Source organism: Gorilla gorilla, chromosome 19 (genome assembly GCF_029281585.2).
Source record: "Gorilla gorilla gorilla isolate KB3781 chromosome 19, NHGRI_mGorGor1-v2.1_pri, whole genome shotgun sequence".
Classification (NCBI taxonomy): domain Eukaryota; kingdom Metazoa; phylum Chordata; class Mammalia; order Primates; family Hominidae; genus Gorilla; species Gorilla gorilla.
In genome coordinates, this window is record NC_073243.2 from 72829996 (window position 1) to 72849128 (window position 19133).

General features: G+C 38.3%; 1 protein-coding gene across 5 annotated transcripts in view; it reads left to right on the top strand.

Annotated features, from left to right (window-relative positions):
• The first annotated feature begins 1603 nt into the window (after positions 1-1603).
• RICTOR (RPTOR independent companion of MTOR complex 2) overlaps positions 1604-19133 on the top strand; it is a 135802-nt gene continuing 118272 nt past the window's right edge. For 4 of the 5 annotated variants that reach the window (XM_019013496.4, XM_055367921.2, XM_019013497.4 and 1 more), the window contains exons 1-2: positions 1604-1691; positions 1862-1909. In XM_019013496.4, the coding sequence (XP_018869041.1) occupies positions 1643-1691; positions 1862-1909 (97 nt within the window). In that variant the 5' untranslated portion in view covers positions 1604-1642. The remainder of the gene's footprint in view (positions 1692-1861; positions 1910-19133) is intronic. The other variant, XM_055367920.2, reaches the window with a different exon arrangement.

The following is a 19133-nucleotide window of genomic DNA, read 5'->3' on the forward strand; positions in this document are numbered from 1 at the left end:
TTTCTTCTTACCACTTATTTTACAAATGACATATATTAACTATAGGATATTTAAAAAGTAGAGACAAGCAAACAAGAACAAAAAAGTGCACGTGCAATTCCACAAATGAGGGGAGAAAATCAGCTAACATTTTCATGTATATTTTCAGACTTTTTTCAACATACATGTACATATAAAATATTTTATAATGTATACTTTTAATTTCGTACATATTTAAACTTTTATAAAAACAGGAAATTTGTAATATTTTGCTTGATTTAATATCATGAACATTATTTCCTATTACTAAGTCTACCTCTTCACTTTTAATGGTTGACATAATTTACATAATCCCTACCTTTGGTCATTTAAGTGTTTCCAAATGTTCACTCTTATTAACAACCTCAACAAATATCCCCAATATCGCTTTTTTTTTTAAAGTAAGCAGAGAATTGGAATAAATTAGAAATCCAGGGCACTTACTCATCCAACAGATATTTATTGAACACTTATTTGTGCCAGATATTGCATTAACTGGGAGCTGGGAAAACAGAACTGGTTAAGGCTAGATCTCCACTTTTAATTAACTTTCAGTCTCATGGAATAGAAAGATGAGCCGAGGAACTGGAGAGGACAAATCGCTCCTCTCTTTAAAGTAAATGTAGTTCAAGAGAAAGCTGCTGGGTCAGTGGCCAGGTGTGTGTGTGTGTGTGTGTGTGTGTGTGTAGCCAGGTGTGTGTGTGTGTGTATCTGTATACACATATATATTAACTAAGCAGTTTCTAGAATTAAAATCCCTAATGTTAATAGGCTTATGCATAAAATAGATTAATCCACAACATCTGCATGAGCCACGATCCTAGGAGCTGAAGAGCCATAAAAGCCGGACACAGTACCCAGCAGCCTCGCCGCGGCTCCCGGCAGAGAACACCCTCTCCCCGGCCTCCCGGCGCTGGCGCGATCCCACCGCGGGGACCGCCGCCCGGGTCCCCGGCCGCTGCACCCCCTTCTCGCGTCCTACGCCTGGCGGCCAAAAACAAAACTGCCTAACCACTTCCACTTGGAGAAGCCCTCCTAGCCGAGAGGGGCATTCTGAAGATCAAGGGCGAGGCTGGAAAACAAACTTTGTTACGTATTAACTTAGTTGGAGCAAAGCGATTCCAGGAAAGGAGTCTAAAACTGTGCGCAGCGTTTTTATAAAAAAATGTTTCAATGGATACACGGGGGAGCGGGGCCGTCTATGGCAGGGCTTCAGAGCAAGCAGGAGACTGGCAGGCCGGCGAGAGCAGGTGGCCCGCCGGCCGCATCCCGGCCTCCTCCTCCCCGCTCGCCTGCATTTGGACGACGGCTTCCGCGGCGGCCGAAGGGGAGCATCCTCTACACTGCCAACTCGCATCAATGGGACTTTCCTCGTGGGAACTGCCCCTCCCGGCGGACGTGCCCTCCGGGTCCGGCGTGGGCGGGCGGGTGCCGCGAACTCCTTGCAGACCTTGGGTCGGCTCAGTGCTCCCTCAGCACTCGGGCCGAGCCTGCATCACCCGCCGCCGTCGCCGCCGAGGGGGCGGGGGAGATGCCGCGGGGGGCGGGCGCGGCGCGCAGGGAGGGGAAGGGGTTCTCGCGCGATTGGGCGAGGTTTCCGGTGTTGTGACTGAAACCCGTCAATATGGCGGCGATCGGCCGCGGCCGCTCTCTGAAGAACCTCCGAGTACGAGGTAAGCCCGCTGCAACCCTCACTCCCCACCGCCCGGCGCCCGCCACCCCTGGCACTTGCCTTCCCCTGGCCCTGGGTTGGGGAGCGAGCCGGGGCGCTGGCCGGAGCCAGGGCAGCCGCAGCTGGCCTGCGAGCGAATCCTAATTGGGGCTGTGTGTCTGTTTCGCGCAGGGCGGAATGACAGCGGCGAGGAGAACGTCCCGCTGGATCTGACCCGAGGTAACGCGGGGCGCCGCGGGCGCCGGCGAGGGCGCGCTGCTGGGGAGGAGCCAGGTCCAGGGCTGGGGGCCAGAGGCAGGGGCGGGCCCCGCACGGGACCGGCGGGGTGCGGGGGCCAGAGCCGGAGCCCCGCCTGCCGGCCCGCGGGAACCGAGCCCGGGGCCGCCTCGCCGGACCCATCCCCCTACCCAGCGCCCGCTTCCCTCGCCCGAGCCCTTCTCCGGGCCTCGGGCTGCTGCGGGTGCGGGGGAGCCCCGAGTGGAACTGGGCAGACCCGGCGACCCTCTGGGCTCGAGCTCCGGCAGAGTGGTTTGCACCTATCCCGGAGTCCGGCAGCCCAAGCTAGGGGCAGCTGGAGGGAGGTAGAGGCTGTTATTTAGGTTGCAGGAGGATGTTTGAGGGAAGAGCGACCACATCCTGCCCTCCCCGTCCCCGGAGCAGAAGCCGGACCTGCTCTGTGCTTGCCGACTGCGTGACTGCTTTCCCCTTTGCCCACCGTCCTGTGGGGACCCGCAGCATTGATAACTTGGTAGTGAAACCTAGAACTGGTCATTACTGCTAAATGTCTGGTTTATGCTGTTTCCCTTCTGCTTCCCTTTCCCGGGCCGCTGGGACTGTAGTTGGCTAAAGACCGCCCCCTCACCCTGCTGCAGGTTCATTGTTTACCTTCTGCAGTGGAGATGGGTTTGTTTACACCTTCCGAACTGGGGAAACTCGGGTGATATTTTCAATGACCTAATGCCGTTACTAGCCAGTGTTTCCTCTATCACTTAACAGTACTAGAGTTTATTCGACATTATCTCGTTGAAGATTTAGTAGTTACGTACAAGATTCTTTTCTCTTCCACGATAAACGGGATTTAGCCTACTGATTCCGACGAAGTCATATTTCACACGGGCTGTAGCTTGGAGTGTAACCCGGTTCAGCTGTACAGAATCAGTTTCTGAGGTCTATAAAACACCTTAGGAAGTAAGCAAAAAAACTTGTTGTAGACATTCTGTATGAGATCAGTTTTTTACCCTATGTCGTACCTGACGTAATGACTGTTATCTACAGTAATTTGTTAAAGCTGGGCTCCTTGTTGACAACGGCTAGAGTGAAAGCATAGTGCATTTTCTAATTTGTTTTATTTTGCGTATCACGATGTAAGATTACTGTTTTATAAAGTGAATGGTCAGCTTTCACTTAGCTACAAGAGTACATTTTTATAACTTAATATTTTATTCTGAAAGTTCAGGGACTTAGTTTTGGGTGAACTAGGTCCTTTTACAAGACAGTTTCTAAAATATAATACAATATAATAGAGCTTAAGTCCTGGAAATGGCTACTAATTAGATTATCAATGCACTAATTTCCACCATTTTTTTTCAGCAGATCGGTTTTGAGAATTAGTATAGAAAGATGTAAAGCTTTTGACTTCTGTGCAACTGTTTGGAAACTTGACTATAACACACATGTGAAAAATCTATATAAAATAGATTCACTAGAAAACTTCCTAATAAGGATAATTTCTACAATTTCAGGTCTGTAAAAGATGTAATTAGTGAGTGATTTAATTTATATACAGGCATATGTGTTTTAGATGAAGGTGAAGGGAGCACTTAATAAACTTGAGTTTAACTTGTGCATTAAAAACCTGCTTAGATGTGGTGCTGGAAATATATAGTTGTATTTTAAATTGAGTTCGTCGAGCTCCTATATATAGTGGTTTCTCTGCTTGGTGTCAAAAATGGTGAGTTGTGGAAGAGCTTAGGTACACATCTGATTTGATAATTTTGGCTTACTGCAGTTTTACTGAGGCACACAGGTAACTGTTTACTATTTAAAATGCCATATTAACTGAGAATTTAGTAAGCACCTATGTCCATAGGTATTTCCAGGTTAATACAGATAGTGCAGAAAATGCTGTTTTCGGCTTGCCCTGACAAAATGTACTTCAGTTTGGAATAAAGTATACACAGCCATTTAAAACTGATTGCAAAAATAAAGAGTGAGAGATTGTATGAGATCTGTATTTCTAAATCATAAGGAAGTTTGGAATTAATCTGAATCAGTCATTTTATAGTGATACTATTGTTTTAAAAAGTTGCTGTTGTGACAGACATTTCATTGTTCAAAGAAGGCTTGAAGAAAATCCATGAGGAATTAAAGTTTAGTAATAATTTGAGAACTGTGAGGCAGTTTGGGTTGCAGCTGAAGGGCAGCTGTTTGTGGATTAGATTACAGTATGTGAAAAGATAAAGTTTGGGCAACCAAAAATTTTTTTGTTTAATGCCAAGGCAGTGTTTGCTTTTATTCTCATTTTTAAAATTTAATCTTTGAGAGATTCATTGTGTAGTTACCTAATAAAGCTCATTATAAAATAGAGGACATGGTCATTGTAATCCCTAAAGGATCCATCAATGTGTAGTGAAAAGAGAGTTGACTATGAAGTCAAATCATTCTGGATTGTAACCTCAGCTGTGAGATTTAATAGTTGGGTGATTTGGGGCAAGTTATTTGACCTTGCTTTACCCCTGATTTCTTCATTTCTAAAATAAGAGATAACTTCAAAGGGTTAAGAATGTGAAAAGTAAATGAGCTAGTTCTTAATTAAAGTACTTGGCATAAGACCGGATACTTTGTAAGTGATATTTAACATTAGTTGCCTTCCTACATTGTGAAATCACAGTTTTAAAACTCACATTAAAAATACTTTAAACGGTTGTTTTGAATATTATAAACTTGTTAATAAGGAATTATGGTATTCGAGCTTCTTTTTTTTTTTGAAACATACTGTTATACTAATTGGGTATAGTCTATCTGAGTTAGAGTTCTTGAATATAACAATTGTAAAGCAATCTGTGACATTACCAATAAATTAAGTCTAAGCGAAGTGCAGTATGTTATATTCACTTAGGATAAAATGTGATACTGTATTTCATAGAACCTTAGAATTTTTGTCTCTGACACCAGGACATTTCATACTATTTAATAATGACTTGGCTAGCCTTGCAAGCTTCTTGAGGCTCAGAAGAATTCTAAGTTTCGTTGGTTTTGGTACTTGTGTTAATGCTGTGGTTCATACATAGAGTGCCTCAGTTAAAAATTGTTGATGGATTAATTTTTATCTAGTTTAGGAACTTCATTATAGTAGCCTTTACAGTCAGCGTATTGGTAATTGTTGCTCTCAGTTTTGTTCAGACAACTACTTAATTTGTGAAAGTCCCCAATATTTGCTAATGATATTATTAAATACTGTCTGTAATGCATGCCAAAATGTATTTTGAAGCCCAAATGCTTCCGCTCACCATTTGTACTGCAAGGATAGACTGTCTTATCAGTCCAGTAGTGCATCTCTTTACTGGTACTGAATCACTTGAAAAGATACAGTGTTCTTCCTGGGTAAACCCCTCCTGGTGTACTTTAATTATTGTGTTCAAAGTGAATTCCCAGAATATGGACACACTAGTTCAAATATAATTATTAGAATATAATTTATTTAAAAGTACAGTTGAATTTTATAATTTTTGATTAACTCCTTTACGTTTCCACTAAGAACTAAAAAACTGAGTCTCTTGGTTGCTGTTTAATACCTAGAAAAGCAGAAAGGTTCCAAAATGATGTAGATTTGAACTCTAACTTTTTATTTTCCAGTTTCTTCTGGTTAGGAGTTTTCTCATTTGTGAAATCATTCAGTTAGACAAAATGGACATTGACTGAACATTTATATACCAGATGCTGAATTAACTGCTGGAAGAATGAAAATGAGGAAACTCTTTCCCCCTTTTAAGGGTTTCATTGGAATAGACATGAGGAAATGATTGCAGGTGGAAAAATAAGTAATCAAACTATATAGGAAACAGAGGTAACCCAATAGTAGCCAGAGGAGAGAATGATTAACTGTCTGGTGGGTAAAAGGATCAGAGAAGTCTCCTAGAGGGGTTGACTTCTTAAAAGAATAATGGTGGACATAGTGGAAGGAAATATGTGCTCTCTTGGGAATATACCATACCCTGGGAAGGGGAAAGTTAGGAAGCAGAGGAGCTGCCTAGGGTGCTGCTGATAAAATCTGACGGATGATAGAAGACTGGACCATGGCGTTGGCTACAGAAATGAAGTCAAATACATATTAAAATGGAAGAATTATCTAATTTGCTTTCTTCAGATTTCAGACTGATTTTGCAGTCCCCCCACTCTATGCAGTGAATTTTATTTCTTTATTAAAAAGGTAGAGGCTGCCCATCCAGTGTGAATTCCTCAATTGTCTGCCCAGACTTACTGTCTTTACCCTGATTCAAAGAATAAAGCGTTGCTATTCTTTTCCAAGGGTAACTTGGAAAAACGTTTGTGCTTCTAATACTGTTTCCTCAAGATTCTTTGTAGAACTAAGATCTTCTCTTCATTTCTCCCTTGCAGTTGGCTCAGTTTTCTCATGTTCAGCAAGCAATTTTTATGTTCTTCACATGGACCAGGTACTATGTTAGGCATGGGCTGAAAGTGGGAGATATGGAATGATAACGACAATATTACAAAAACTTTTTTTTGAAGGCTCTACAGACAGAATAGTTTGTCTTCACTCCACAACTTTATTGCTTAACCACTAAAGTCTTGTAAGCAAAACTCTCCCTCTGTACTGAAAATAATTTCTTAAAAGATGCTAGTAACCTCTTGCAAAATTTATGGGCATTTTTAAGTTCCACATTCTACTATTATACATACTATTACTATAATACTAGTTTTGTGCCAGGCACTGATTTCATTATTTTACTTAATATTCAACTGTTTTAGCTACACTTATTGTCTCTGTTTTACAGTTGAGAATATAGGCTTTGAAATTTTAAAGGGCTAAAACTCAGACAAGTAACTTAACCAGTGTCACAGGGCTTAGTGAGTGACTTGTATGTGTCTGATAATCATCTCAGAGTTGTGATGTGTAAAACTTTGCACCCCAAAGTGTACCCGCTTTTCACACATTCTAGGTATTTCCGCCATCCTCTGTTATTCAAGCTAGAGATCCACTGCTTATCCTCTTTGTTGTATTGCTAAACTCCTCTGATTTGCTTCTGAAATAGCTGTTGAATTCAGTCTCTCCTTCTGTTCCCATTGTCAGTTCATATCCTCATTATGTCATCGTGTGGCAGTAATATCTTCTCACCTTTTTTCACTTGGTCCACTGTATGGCTGCCAGGATTATTTCCCAGAAATCTAGATCTGATCTTGTTGTTCTCTTAAATAAAAAAACAAAACAAAACACATACACACATTTACTAGGCTAATTTTTGCTCACAGAATACAGTCCACATTTCTTTAGCTTGGCATTCAAGGCCTTTTTTGATTTACTCCCATATGGTTTTCTTCTGTACTATTTTAACCATACACATCTCAATATATCTGCCTCTCTGCATAGTTCACTTCATTACATACAGTCCTTCTCAGAGAGGATTGGGGAGAGTTTGCCAGTCTAAAGCACCAACCCCCATTCCACCTCTTTCTCCGTGGAGACTGTATGCCCCTACTTGAGAATCTTTCAGTCAAAGAAGAATGTTTGCTATTCCTTGAACATGGCATGTAGTTTAATATTCGCTTGACCTTGCGTAGGTATTTCCTTTGCCTCGAATTGCATTTCCAGCACAGTTTATCTACAGAAGTCCTAATTCTTTAAGGTTGAGGTCACATGCCATTTCTGGAGATCCTTCCTTATCCCAGTGGGAATTTATTGCTTCCTTCTCTGCTTTTTTACGTCTTTATTTATTATTTTCTAAATTGCAGTTACCATTGTCTTACTTTAGTTCTTTGTCCAGTTTCTTCCCCCTTCACTAGATCTTTAGCTTCTTGAGGGCAGGAGGCCTGTTTTACCCATTTTTAACATCCGCTTCCCCCAGCATCCATCAGATAATCACTGAGGCATTAATTGACTGGAAGAAGGAAGTGAGAGACATGGGAAAAAGAATAGTACAGTATTAAGGAGATTAGAAGGAAAAGAGTGCTTTAAGATTACTGTCCTAAGGGACAATGAAATTGATGGTGCCATAAAATGGAGAAGTTATTTTGGGAAGGATGATAATGAGTTCAGCTTTGCACCTTGAATTTCACGTGATTATATAAATGTGTAAAAGGTGGCAGCAAATACTGGAATGGAGGTTTTAGTTGCTCTGAATTTCTAGTCTGATTGTTCTGTGTGTAAGATGTTGAGAAAAGGGATATAAATGGAAAAAGCTGAAGATTTGAATGTATGAAAATAGATATGATGAGGGTGTATATCATAGGGTAGGAATCAATAAGAAGAAAGGAGTCAATAGAAGAGAAGAGAGAAAATTGTGATCTCTTAAGCTAAAACAGTTTGGATATTTGTCCCCACCCAAATCTCATGTTGAATTGTAATCCCCAGTGCTGGAGGTGGGGCTTGGTGGGAGGTGTTTGGGCCATGGGAATGGATCCCTGATGGCTTGGTGGTGTTTTTGCGATAGTGAGTTCTAGCAAGATCTGGTTGTTTAAAAGTGTGCACCTACCCTCTTACTCTTTCTCACTCCTTTGCCATGTGAGATGCCTACTCCTGCTTCACCTTCCATCTTGAGCAGAAGCACCCTGAGGCCTCCCGAGAAGCAGATGCTGGCACCATGCTTCCTGTACAGCCTACAGAACCAGTAGCCAATTAAACCTCTTTTAAATTACCCAGTCTCAGATGCTTCTTTATAGCAGTGCAAGAACAGCCTATTACAGAAAATTGGTGAGTGGGAGTGGAGCATTACTCTAAAGATACCTGAAAATATGGAAGCAGCTTTGAAACTGGGTAACAGGCAGAGGTTGGAAGAGTTTGGAGGACTCAGAAGAAGACAGGAAAATGAGGGAAAGTTTGGAACTTCTTAGAGACTGGTTGAATGGTTGTGACCAAAATGCTGGTAGTGGTACGGACAATGAAGTCCATGATGATGAGGTCTCAGGTGGAAATGAGGAACTTAGTAGGAACTGGAGCAAAGGTCACCCTCATTATGCTTTAGCAAAGCACTTGGTTACATTCTGTTCATTCTGTACGGACCTGTGGAAGTTTGAACTTGAGAGTGATGACCTCTGGTATCTGGCGGAAGAAATGTCTAAGCAGCAAAGTGTTCAAGATGTGTCCTGGATGCTGCTAACAGCCCATGCTAAGATGTAGGAGCAAAGAAATGACTTAAAGTTGGAATTTGTTTTTAAACAGGAAGCACTGCATAAAGGTTTGGGAAATTTGCAGCCTAGCCATGTGGCAAAGAAAAAAAGCTTTTTCGGGGGAGGGATTCAAGCAGGCTATAGAGCAACCACTTGCTAGAGATATTTGCATAATTAAACACATGCCAAAGTGCTGATATCCATGAAGTTGGAGAAAAGGCCTTCAAGGCATTTTAGAGACCTTCACAGCAGCCCCTCTCATCATAGGCCCAGAGGCCTAGGAAGAAAGAATGGTTTTGTGGGCCTGGGCTAGCCAGGCCTTGCTGCCTTGCACAGCCTCAAGACACTGTTCCCTGCATCCCAGCCACTCAGGCTTCCAGCCTTGTTCAGAGGGGCCCAGGTACAGTTCGGGCTGCTGCTTCAAAGGGTGCAAGCCATAAGACTTGATGGCTTCCATGTATTATTAAGCCTGCAGGTGTCCATAATGCAAGAACTGAGGCTTGGGAGCCTCTGCCTAGATTTCAGAGGATGTATGAGAAAGCCTGGGTGTCTAGGCAGAAGCCTGCTGCAGGGGTGGAGCCCTCATTGAAGATCTCTATTAGGGTGGGGCCAAGGGGAAATGTGGGGTTGGAGCCCCCCAGGGTCCCCAGTGGGGCACTGCCTAGTGGAGCTGTGAGAAGGGGCCTATCATCCTCCAGACCACAGAATGGTAGATCCACTGGCAGTTTGCATCCTATACCTGGAGAAGCCACAGGCATTCAACTAAAACCTGTGAGAGCGTTCCTGGGGGCTAAACCCTGCAAAGCCACAGGGCAGAGCTGCCCAAAGCCTTGGGAGCCCACCCTTTGCAGCAGTGTGCCTTGAATGTGGAACATAGAGTCAAAGGAGATTATTTTGGAGTTTTAAGATTTAATGACTGCCCTGCTGGGTTTTGAACTTGCATGGGGCCTGTAGCCCCTTTCTTTTTGTTGATTTCTCCTTTTTGAAATGGCAGTGTTTATCCAATGCCTATATCCTCATTGTATCTTGGGAGTAAATAACTTGTTTGTGACTTTACAGCCTCATAAGTGGAAGGGACTTGCCTTGTTTCAGATGAGACTTTGGACTTCAGAGTTAATGCTGGAATGAGTTAAGACTTTGGGAGACTGTTGGGAAGGCATGAGTTTATTTTGCAGTGTGAGAAGGACATGAGATTTGGGAGGGGCCATGGGCAGAATGATATAGTTTGGATATTTGTCCCCACCCAAATCTCATGTTGAATTGTAATCTCCAATGCTGGAGATGGGGCATGGTGGGAGGTGTTTGGGTCATGGGAGCGGATCCCTCATGGCTTGGTGCTGTCTTCATGATAGTAGGTTTTCACAACATCTGGTTATTTAAAAGCCTGTGGCTCCTCCCCTCAGCTCCCTCTTGCTCCCGCTCTGCCATGTGAGATGCCTGCACACGCTTTGTCTTTGCTATGAGTAAAAGCTCCCTGAGGCCATCCCAGAAGCAAGTGCTGGTGCCCTGCTTCCTGTATAGGCTGCAGAAATGATAGCCAATTAAACCTCTTTTCTTATAAATTACCCAGTCTTAGGTGTTTCTTTGTAACAATGCAAGAATGGCCTGATACATAAGCCAAGAGAAGAGTTTTGAATTGAAGGGGCTGCTAGACTGTTGCATTGAAGTTGAAGTCCAGAGAGCGAGGTTCTGCTTTAATCTGAGGAAGATATGGAATGCTATTTAACCTCTCTGGCTTCAATTTCCTCACCTCTAAAATGCATACTACTTTATACTTGCAGCACTTTAGCCTCCTACTTTTGTAATTCTCATATATCACTACAGACCTGGAATATTGAAAAGGTTAAAAAGAAAGCATTTGTAGCCTTGTTAAATCACTGTGAGTAGTAGTCCCACAAACAATAATGAATACATGTAGGAGTGGTGGTATTTCATAGCACTTTAAATTTAAATTACAGTCAACTCTCAATTTCCTTTTAAGTGATCTGCCTGCAGTGACTTGCTGCTTCCTCCCGCTCCCAGGTCTCAGGCTACCAAGAATAAGACTGCGAAAAGCACAGTGGGGTGAGCGAATGATTTGCTTGCCTGTGTATCTGTGCCTCTGTCACCAAGCTATTAAATACAGTCCATTCTCAATTACCTGCCTTAAAAAGATGAATAATGGTAGAAGAATGCTAAATATATAATCTAAATACTTTATATTGGTGAGAAAATATTTTATGTTCTTTTCTCTCCCACAATAGATTGATGTATATTTTCTTTTACATTTTATTTGAATTATTAGCACAGATTTCTGTTTCCTAAGCAAATACTGTTAGTGGAAGAACATAAACAGGTTAAAATATCTGTTAATCTGTATGAATAATTGAAGTTGACTGTTAATGCTTTTTGGGTCATCTACAGATACTGTTATTTGTGTTTTTTTGTTACAGTGGCCAGGTTAAAGTTGAATGGCTCCTTAAAAATTATATCCATACAACAAATGTAGTTATAAAATTACAGACATAAAAGTAAATTGAAAATAATTGTGTAAAACTAGTTAATACATATAACATTCATATACCCAAAGTAATAGGGTTGAAAGAGAACCTAAATATAAGTATATTCTTCGTATTCCTCTTTTAGAGGCTTCCAGCCAGATTGCGTAAACTGAGCAATGTACCTGGAATGATGAAATTTATATAAAATATAAAATTGAGGATATTCTAATGCTTTAAACATATCCTGTTAAAGATGTCAGTAAGAAATACAGAAAACGTTTTTTTAACCTTAATTACCTGGATTTTCAAGAATCTGCCTCCTTCAATTACTTTTCCTTTTTTTTTTTTAACCCCATTGTGTTAATTTGGATTTGTAATGGTTTTATTAATGTCAACCAGTATATTTTTGATCACATGGGTTAATTATATATATTATATGATCACATGGGTTAGTTAATACTGTTGTGATTGAGGAAGGCATACATCTTCCTTCAGGGAGTTTCTGTTGGGATATAGCTCTATCAGTGTACATTAAAAGACAGTAGTATTTGAAGCACATGCCAATTATCTTTGTAAGGGACTCTAAAAGCTAGAGGAATTCAGAAAAAATGGGAGATAGGTAAGGAATGACCTAGAAGGAAGATCTCTTAGAAGTGAGGATATAATGACAATTGTAAGACCTTTGCATAAAAGAGTAGCAATTCAAATAGGTAGAGCTCTGCACCAGGGTTTTAAAACTCTTAATGTTTTGAATGAACGTTTTCCTGGTACATTATTTAGTATTTCAAGATAACGTTGAGAAAAAGTTAGGGGTAAGTTTTGTTTTCCTGTATATAAATCCCTTAACTATTGAAGAATGATAATATTACAGACAGGCTCTTCTGGCCTTAGAAGGTACTGCTGGACTGAAAGATTTGGAGCACACTGTGAAATACTAATTGTTTGTGTGTACTTGTGACTATGAGTCTAGAAATGTCTGCATTCCAGACCCAAGCCTAAGTAATTAGTAATTTTTTTCTTCCATTGTTTTGTAGTGCATATGTCTTGCACCTTCAGTAATACTGTTTAATGGAGGGAGTGTGCATGTTCAAAGTCCTTTGTAAATTTATCAAACTTATTTCTAGATGTATGCAGTCTGGAAATAGAATATAAATGGGATGGGTGGTGTTTTTGTTTTGTTGTACACTAAAATCACCAGATTTTCTGATCTCAAAATTTAAACATGTAACCTGACAGTCAGAATATTTGAAATGAAGATTATCCTGAAAACCACAGAATGTTTCATTGCCAAATTCAGACACCCTACCCAGCCCTCTAGTGATTTAGGTACAGGATAAATAGTGTTTGAGGAAATTATTGCTCTATTATAGCAGCAAAACAAGACTTCAGGGATTTTAGTCATCTTGCATTTAATCCAGTGAAATTTCATGTGTTTCCTATAATGAATAGAGAATGAAGAGACATAGAAGCTGTAAACAAAGAAGGTTGCCAAGTAATTTAGTTACTAAGAAGGAACAGCTTGTCAGATAAAAGTGTATTTAGCTGTTTTAGATGTGTGCACATACATATTTTTATCAGTAGTTTCATACTTCAAGAAATCACATCTTAAAATAGTATTGCTAATTATTTCCATACTTAGTGTTTGACCCTCATATAATAAAATTTTTAATTGCACTTTTTTTCACTCATAATTCTATAATGCACTTTCTAATGTTTACCGCACTACCATCACCACCACTCCCCTCCCTCAAGAAGAAAAAAAAAAGGAAAAATGAAAAACTCTGAGGGGAATGGAGTTGCAGGGAGAGACTCCAGTGGTTGGAAACACATTTTGAGGTAGGTGAGCTGTGAACTCTTAACATTTAGCCATGTGGTAGTTTCTGGATATGTAATCAGGTAGCAAGTGGAATATTGTGAAACTGTTTGTTCAGTGTATGTGTTATAAGTTTTTAATCATATCTGTCACGTGGTATTAGTATAAAATTATAATAATGGATGTTTGAATACTAAGCTATTTCCTACCTTGTTTATTTAGAGTGACGTATTACTATAGGCTATAACTTTCAGCGGTGTTTTTAAATGGCATGACAGTACAAAGCAGGTCAGATTAATTCTTATGTCATATAAGATTTCATATGTATATAAGAATAATTCTTACATGACAACAATTTGTAGTGAGTTAAATTTTAGATTGGAATAGTTTTAAAAATGCTTAAACCACCTTATTTTAATAAAAACCTTAACATTGTCTTTCTTTTTTCTCATGGGAAAGTTTGTTTTTTCATGGTCATATTTCAACATTGTTTTGAATACACAAGTATATGTTATTATTTTACCTAGCAGAATGAAAAAAGTTATATATTTGAAAAGATTCTGGTTGTTCTTCATATCAAAATTAAAAGGAGATGATTAAGATTCAGGTAAACTGTGGCAGTTGCCTTTTGCTATGCATTGTTTCTTCTGATAGTTATTTTGTTTTACTAAAAAAACTCTACTTGATTTTTGATTCCTGGAGGAATTCTTTGCATACATCAATAATTGTTTTTATATTGGAAAAGTACCACAGAGAAAAAATGTAATTACCTTTAAAACAAATGTATTGCTGCTAAGTGTTCACCTGGAGTGCCTAAATATGTATGAATTTCAGAAAGGTATGTGCATATATGAATCTAATATTTCTAAGAATATTTGGAAGCTACTTTAGAAATTAGTAGACCTCCCACTTAAAGTAGGAATTTTCTCTGCAATATCAGACAGCTGTCATCCACCATCACTCAAACCTTCCACTTATGGGTAGGTTATTCACAGTGGTTTGTTCCTTTGTTGAGCAGCTATGTTTGTTAATAAAACTCTTACATTGAATTAGCAAAAAATCTAATGAAAAAATAACTTTCTGCAGTTAGTCCTAGTTCTTTTATTTGGTAAGTGTTTGCAAATAAAAAGTAGTAGATGTAATCAGGCTGGACACTGCTGTATGCTATTAGAGATTTGGTTACCCTTCTCTTCTTATACACAGGCCACTCACCAAGTATTTATTGAGTACTGGTTATGTGTCCAGCATTGTTCTAATTGGTAAATGTTTAATCGTCTTTGAACACAAGAAATAGTAGCAGCAGCTGCCATATTTTGAATAATGTATGTTGGGGAGTGTGTTAAAAACATTACTTAAATTCTCATTGTCTTCCTACATACTTAGGAGAATATGTATTAATACACCTGTGTAACTGATGAGGAAAATGGGGCAATGCCTAACTAGCCCAAGATCATATAGGTATTATGAGAGAGAGAGGTGGGGTTCAGAAGCCTTTCTTTGTTTCTGATTCTAAAACCCATGCACTTACCCCTTTGCAGTCTTCCCAAAGACAGCATCATGTATAAGATAAATCATATGACTAAGACTAAATGAGTATTCTATGTATTGTAGAGTATTGATTTGGAACCCCCAGGAACCAGGTTATTAACTGAGATCCGAAATGTATATTTTAGCCATTTCGATACAGTTGTTTCTAGAGCTGGTTCCTGTTCTTTTCTAACTTGAGAAAATACCAACTATTAACTTGAGAAAAAGTTAAAGTATGTTATACTTTAACTTTTTCTCCTTGGCTAGGGTCATCATTATGAATATTGATTTTTGTGTTGAGGTGGCGTGAAGACAATTTATTGCTACCCTCTGTAATACCTCACCGCTCTTTTGATTCCTGTATGCCTCTACATTTCTTTCAGCTGTCACTTTACAATGCAGTTATTATCCCTATATTTAGTAGTCCTTTAATTCTTTGTTTTTTACTTTTATTGTGCTGTAGAATGGCAACTGTAAGTGTGGACTTACGCTAATATATGTAAAATAGGATAAATAGGTTGTGATTATGAAGAATTAAGAGGCTCTACTATGCGTAACATGTGAATAAACTTGGTGATGATACATACTTTGAATTTTTATTGTCATTTTTTGGAGTGCTTACATTTGAGTACTGGTTTTCCAAATAGGTAATTGCCTCATAGCATAGTTCAGAGTAGGTGAAGTATGACTTGATATGGAGTTGGCTTATACGTATGTAATATGGATAGTAGGATTATATGAAGATAGCTAATAAGTTACAAAATATAACTAATATGGACAAAATAACATCTAATAAGGTACTGATTGCATGATATGAAGACAGTCTAGTATTGACTAAAAGCACGGTGTCATACCCAGACAGATCTAGATTTGAATCTTGATCTTGCCTTTGAGAAGTTAAGGGATCTGCTGGACAAGTTGCCTTTTCTGAGCGTGTTTCTTCATCTCCTTTTGAGATAACACTTATTTGAGGATTGAAGGAAATGTTTGTAAAATATTTCAGTTTTAGCACATAGATATAAACAAGTAGATATTACATATTCTTATTTGTATGGTCAGTGAAAGCAAAAGAGATGAGAATGGAGAGATTGATGTGAGCTGGAAAAAAAAATCTTAGAAAGTGGAGGATTGTTTCAACCTTGGATGGGCAGAATGTGGTTAAATCTAGAGGAAATAAGGCATAAATAAAGGCATGACACATTTTACTGAAAGGAACCATAAGAATATAGAATTTTAGTATTAGATTTTTAGGATAAGGGTAAGTTGTTGAGGACCTTCAGAACTGCAGAGAAAACAGTAAATGTTATATAAAAATTTTCCTTTATTGAAAGATAGCATAGATCCAAAAAGTCTTTGTTATAAATGTACAATTCTGAGAATTTTGACAAATTGAACACATGGGGAATCAGAACCCAGATCAAGAAACATAATATTGCAATACCCTGGAGGCTCCCATTCTGTTTCCTTCCAGGCACTGCTTTCCCAGCCAAGGAAGGCACTATCCTGACCTCTAATGCCATAGATTAGTTTAGCTGCCTGTTTTTGAACTTTATAAAATGAGTACATCTTTGAGTGCTCAGAGTATATACTCTTATTTATCACCATAGATTAGTTTAGCCTGTTTTTGAACTTTATAAAATGTACTCATGCAGTAGATATACTCTTTTTGTAAAGTTCAAAAACAGGCCAAACTAATCTATGGTGATAAGTTAAGAGTGTATACTCTTTTGTATCTGCCTTCTTATGCCTGATGTTATGTCTTATCACCATGTTGTATATATAAAGTTATTTTAATCTAAGTCTGCTCATGTGTATCAGATGTGTTATGATGTGGATGGATTCTTTTCTTTAGGATTGTCAGTGGGTTTATATGAGTGGATAAAGTTTGAAGTAATTACAGTAATTCCACCTTAATTTAAAAATTTTAAATCATCTTCTCCATTTCTCTTCTGTGTCTTCAGCCTGAACTTTTCATTGAACAGGTTTTGGCCAGTTAATAATATGTCTAGATAGGTGAACTTTTTTTTGAATGACTGTTTAATGAAAAATAATCAAATTACTTATAAAGACTTCAAAACTACAGATTAGAAAGTTGAAAAAATTAGAATTGTAATCTAGTAGAAGTTTTGTGTTGACCTAATTATGTTTCTGGGATGATTACCAAAATCAATTTAGTATTTCTACAGAGAAAAAGGGAAGATGATAAACATCCTCAGTTCAACAGTATGCTCATGTGGAAATATCAATATTTGTTAATATGTTAGATTTACAACATGCAGTTGTAATTGTGCATCAAAGTTGAAAAGTTGTTAGAATACAAAATAGAGATCCTTCTCCTTGAAAGAGCATACATATATAAATATCTTTTCTGATTCTCTATTTTAAGAGTTCAGAATGAACCATTAGAACTGTCTTATACCACTCCAGGTTTTACATAGACGGAAGTCATAAAGTAATGTCATGGATTTTCTAATAGATATATTAGAACTTTATTAGACTGATAGTATCTAACATCTGATTGATACTTATAACCTATCTCTGTGTGATTTTCTCTTTCTGCCTTGTTTTTCTGTTTCTCTCATTGCTTTCTGTTTCTATTTTGCTATTTCTAGCCTTTCTTCAGATGACCCTTTAAATAGAGTATGCTATGTAGATGAATTACATTTTTCTTTTGTTGTACTTGCTACCTTTTTATGTTCCCTGATTTAAAATAAGTTTTAATATTTAGATTTTTTGTTGTTTTCAGTGATTATTTGCCCCCTAAGAAATAGTGATGTGAGAGTTGAAATAGAAAAAGATTCCACTGCCTTTCTTTGGTGCTTGTCTCCGAGAAATTTAAACCAGGTATATTTTGTAGGAAATTGATTAAATACCTGACAGCAACTTGGCAACATGTGTTGTTTTAGCATACACTTTTAAAATAAAGAAAATTTTTACTTATTTCAGTATGCAAAAGCACTAGAGTAAATATGAAAGTGAAACAAAAATACTGAAGTGTATGAAGGTAAAGAAGTTTCTGATGAAGTACATTTTCTAAATGCTGATAATTAACTATTAGTATTAATTTATTTTAAATACTTGAAGTATATTAAATTTTTATACATACACTCTTTGGAAGTGTGGAAAACAATGAGTTGGGAATTTCCTGAAGATGGGAACACTTAATATAACCTTGACAGATCCTTGCTGACTCTGAGTCTAGACTATTTAAAAAGTTCACTGAGCAGATTTAAATTGAGTGTAGATTATTAGCTACCAAAAGAATACTTGTTTTTAGTGGTGAATTTTAAGTGATTGCTTGATTCTATTAAGAGTGATATAATGCAGTAAATGTATATTTTTAACCAGGATTATATTACTTATTGCTCTTATGTATACTGGCACATCATTTTCCTTTTTTCCAACCATTTTAAATGACTTTCCTTAGAATAAAGCTGAAGTAGTGCAGTAAACTAATGACTGTTCCACATGATCTGAACTTTGTCTAAAGTGATAATTTGATTATTAAAATATTACTAAATGTAGTTTATGGAGTGATGGATTAATTTCGCAGACATCCCAGAAATTATATACTTACTAAGTAGATGTCGTTTTCTTTTAAGCATTCTTCTTGCAAGGGACAGGATCAATGGAACCAACATCAATGGAACCATTGATGTTGCTATTGTTCAAAACATTTTAAAATTCTACTTGTGAAGATTGCTAAAGCTTGTAAGGCCTTTAAATTTATCCTTTATATTATTAGTCCTTCAAATTGCTGTTTGGTTTGTCCTTCAAGGATGAATTGGAGTTTGGGAAATGGTCAGATATAATCGGACTCAAATTTGGGAAGTTATTAATTCACTAATTTATTCACTCATGTATTTGAAAATAATACATTCAACACCTGCTCTTTTCTCAGCACTGTATTACATACTGGAAGGTGGTATTTGCAAGGTAGATAATTACTTTTAAATAAATTGCCACTATATGCAATACTGTCTTTGTAATCTAGTCCCTGGCTACCTCTACTACCATTCTCATTTCCTAACTGTCTCCTGATTCACTGTGTTTAGTGAAATGATTTCTATGCTGGTCATTCCTAATCATATTTTCTTTGACCCAAATTTGTACTTTTATCATATTCTTTCTGGATTGTTTTTCCTCCAATATTTCTATTACTTAATCCCTCACTGTTTAACTCTGTTCAAATGTCACCTTATCACTGAGGCCTTCTCTGATCACTGTGTCTGAAGTAGCTCCTCTCACTGTCACTTGTCATTTTTTTTTTTTTAATCGT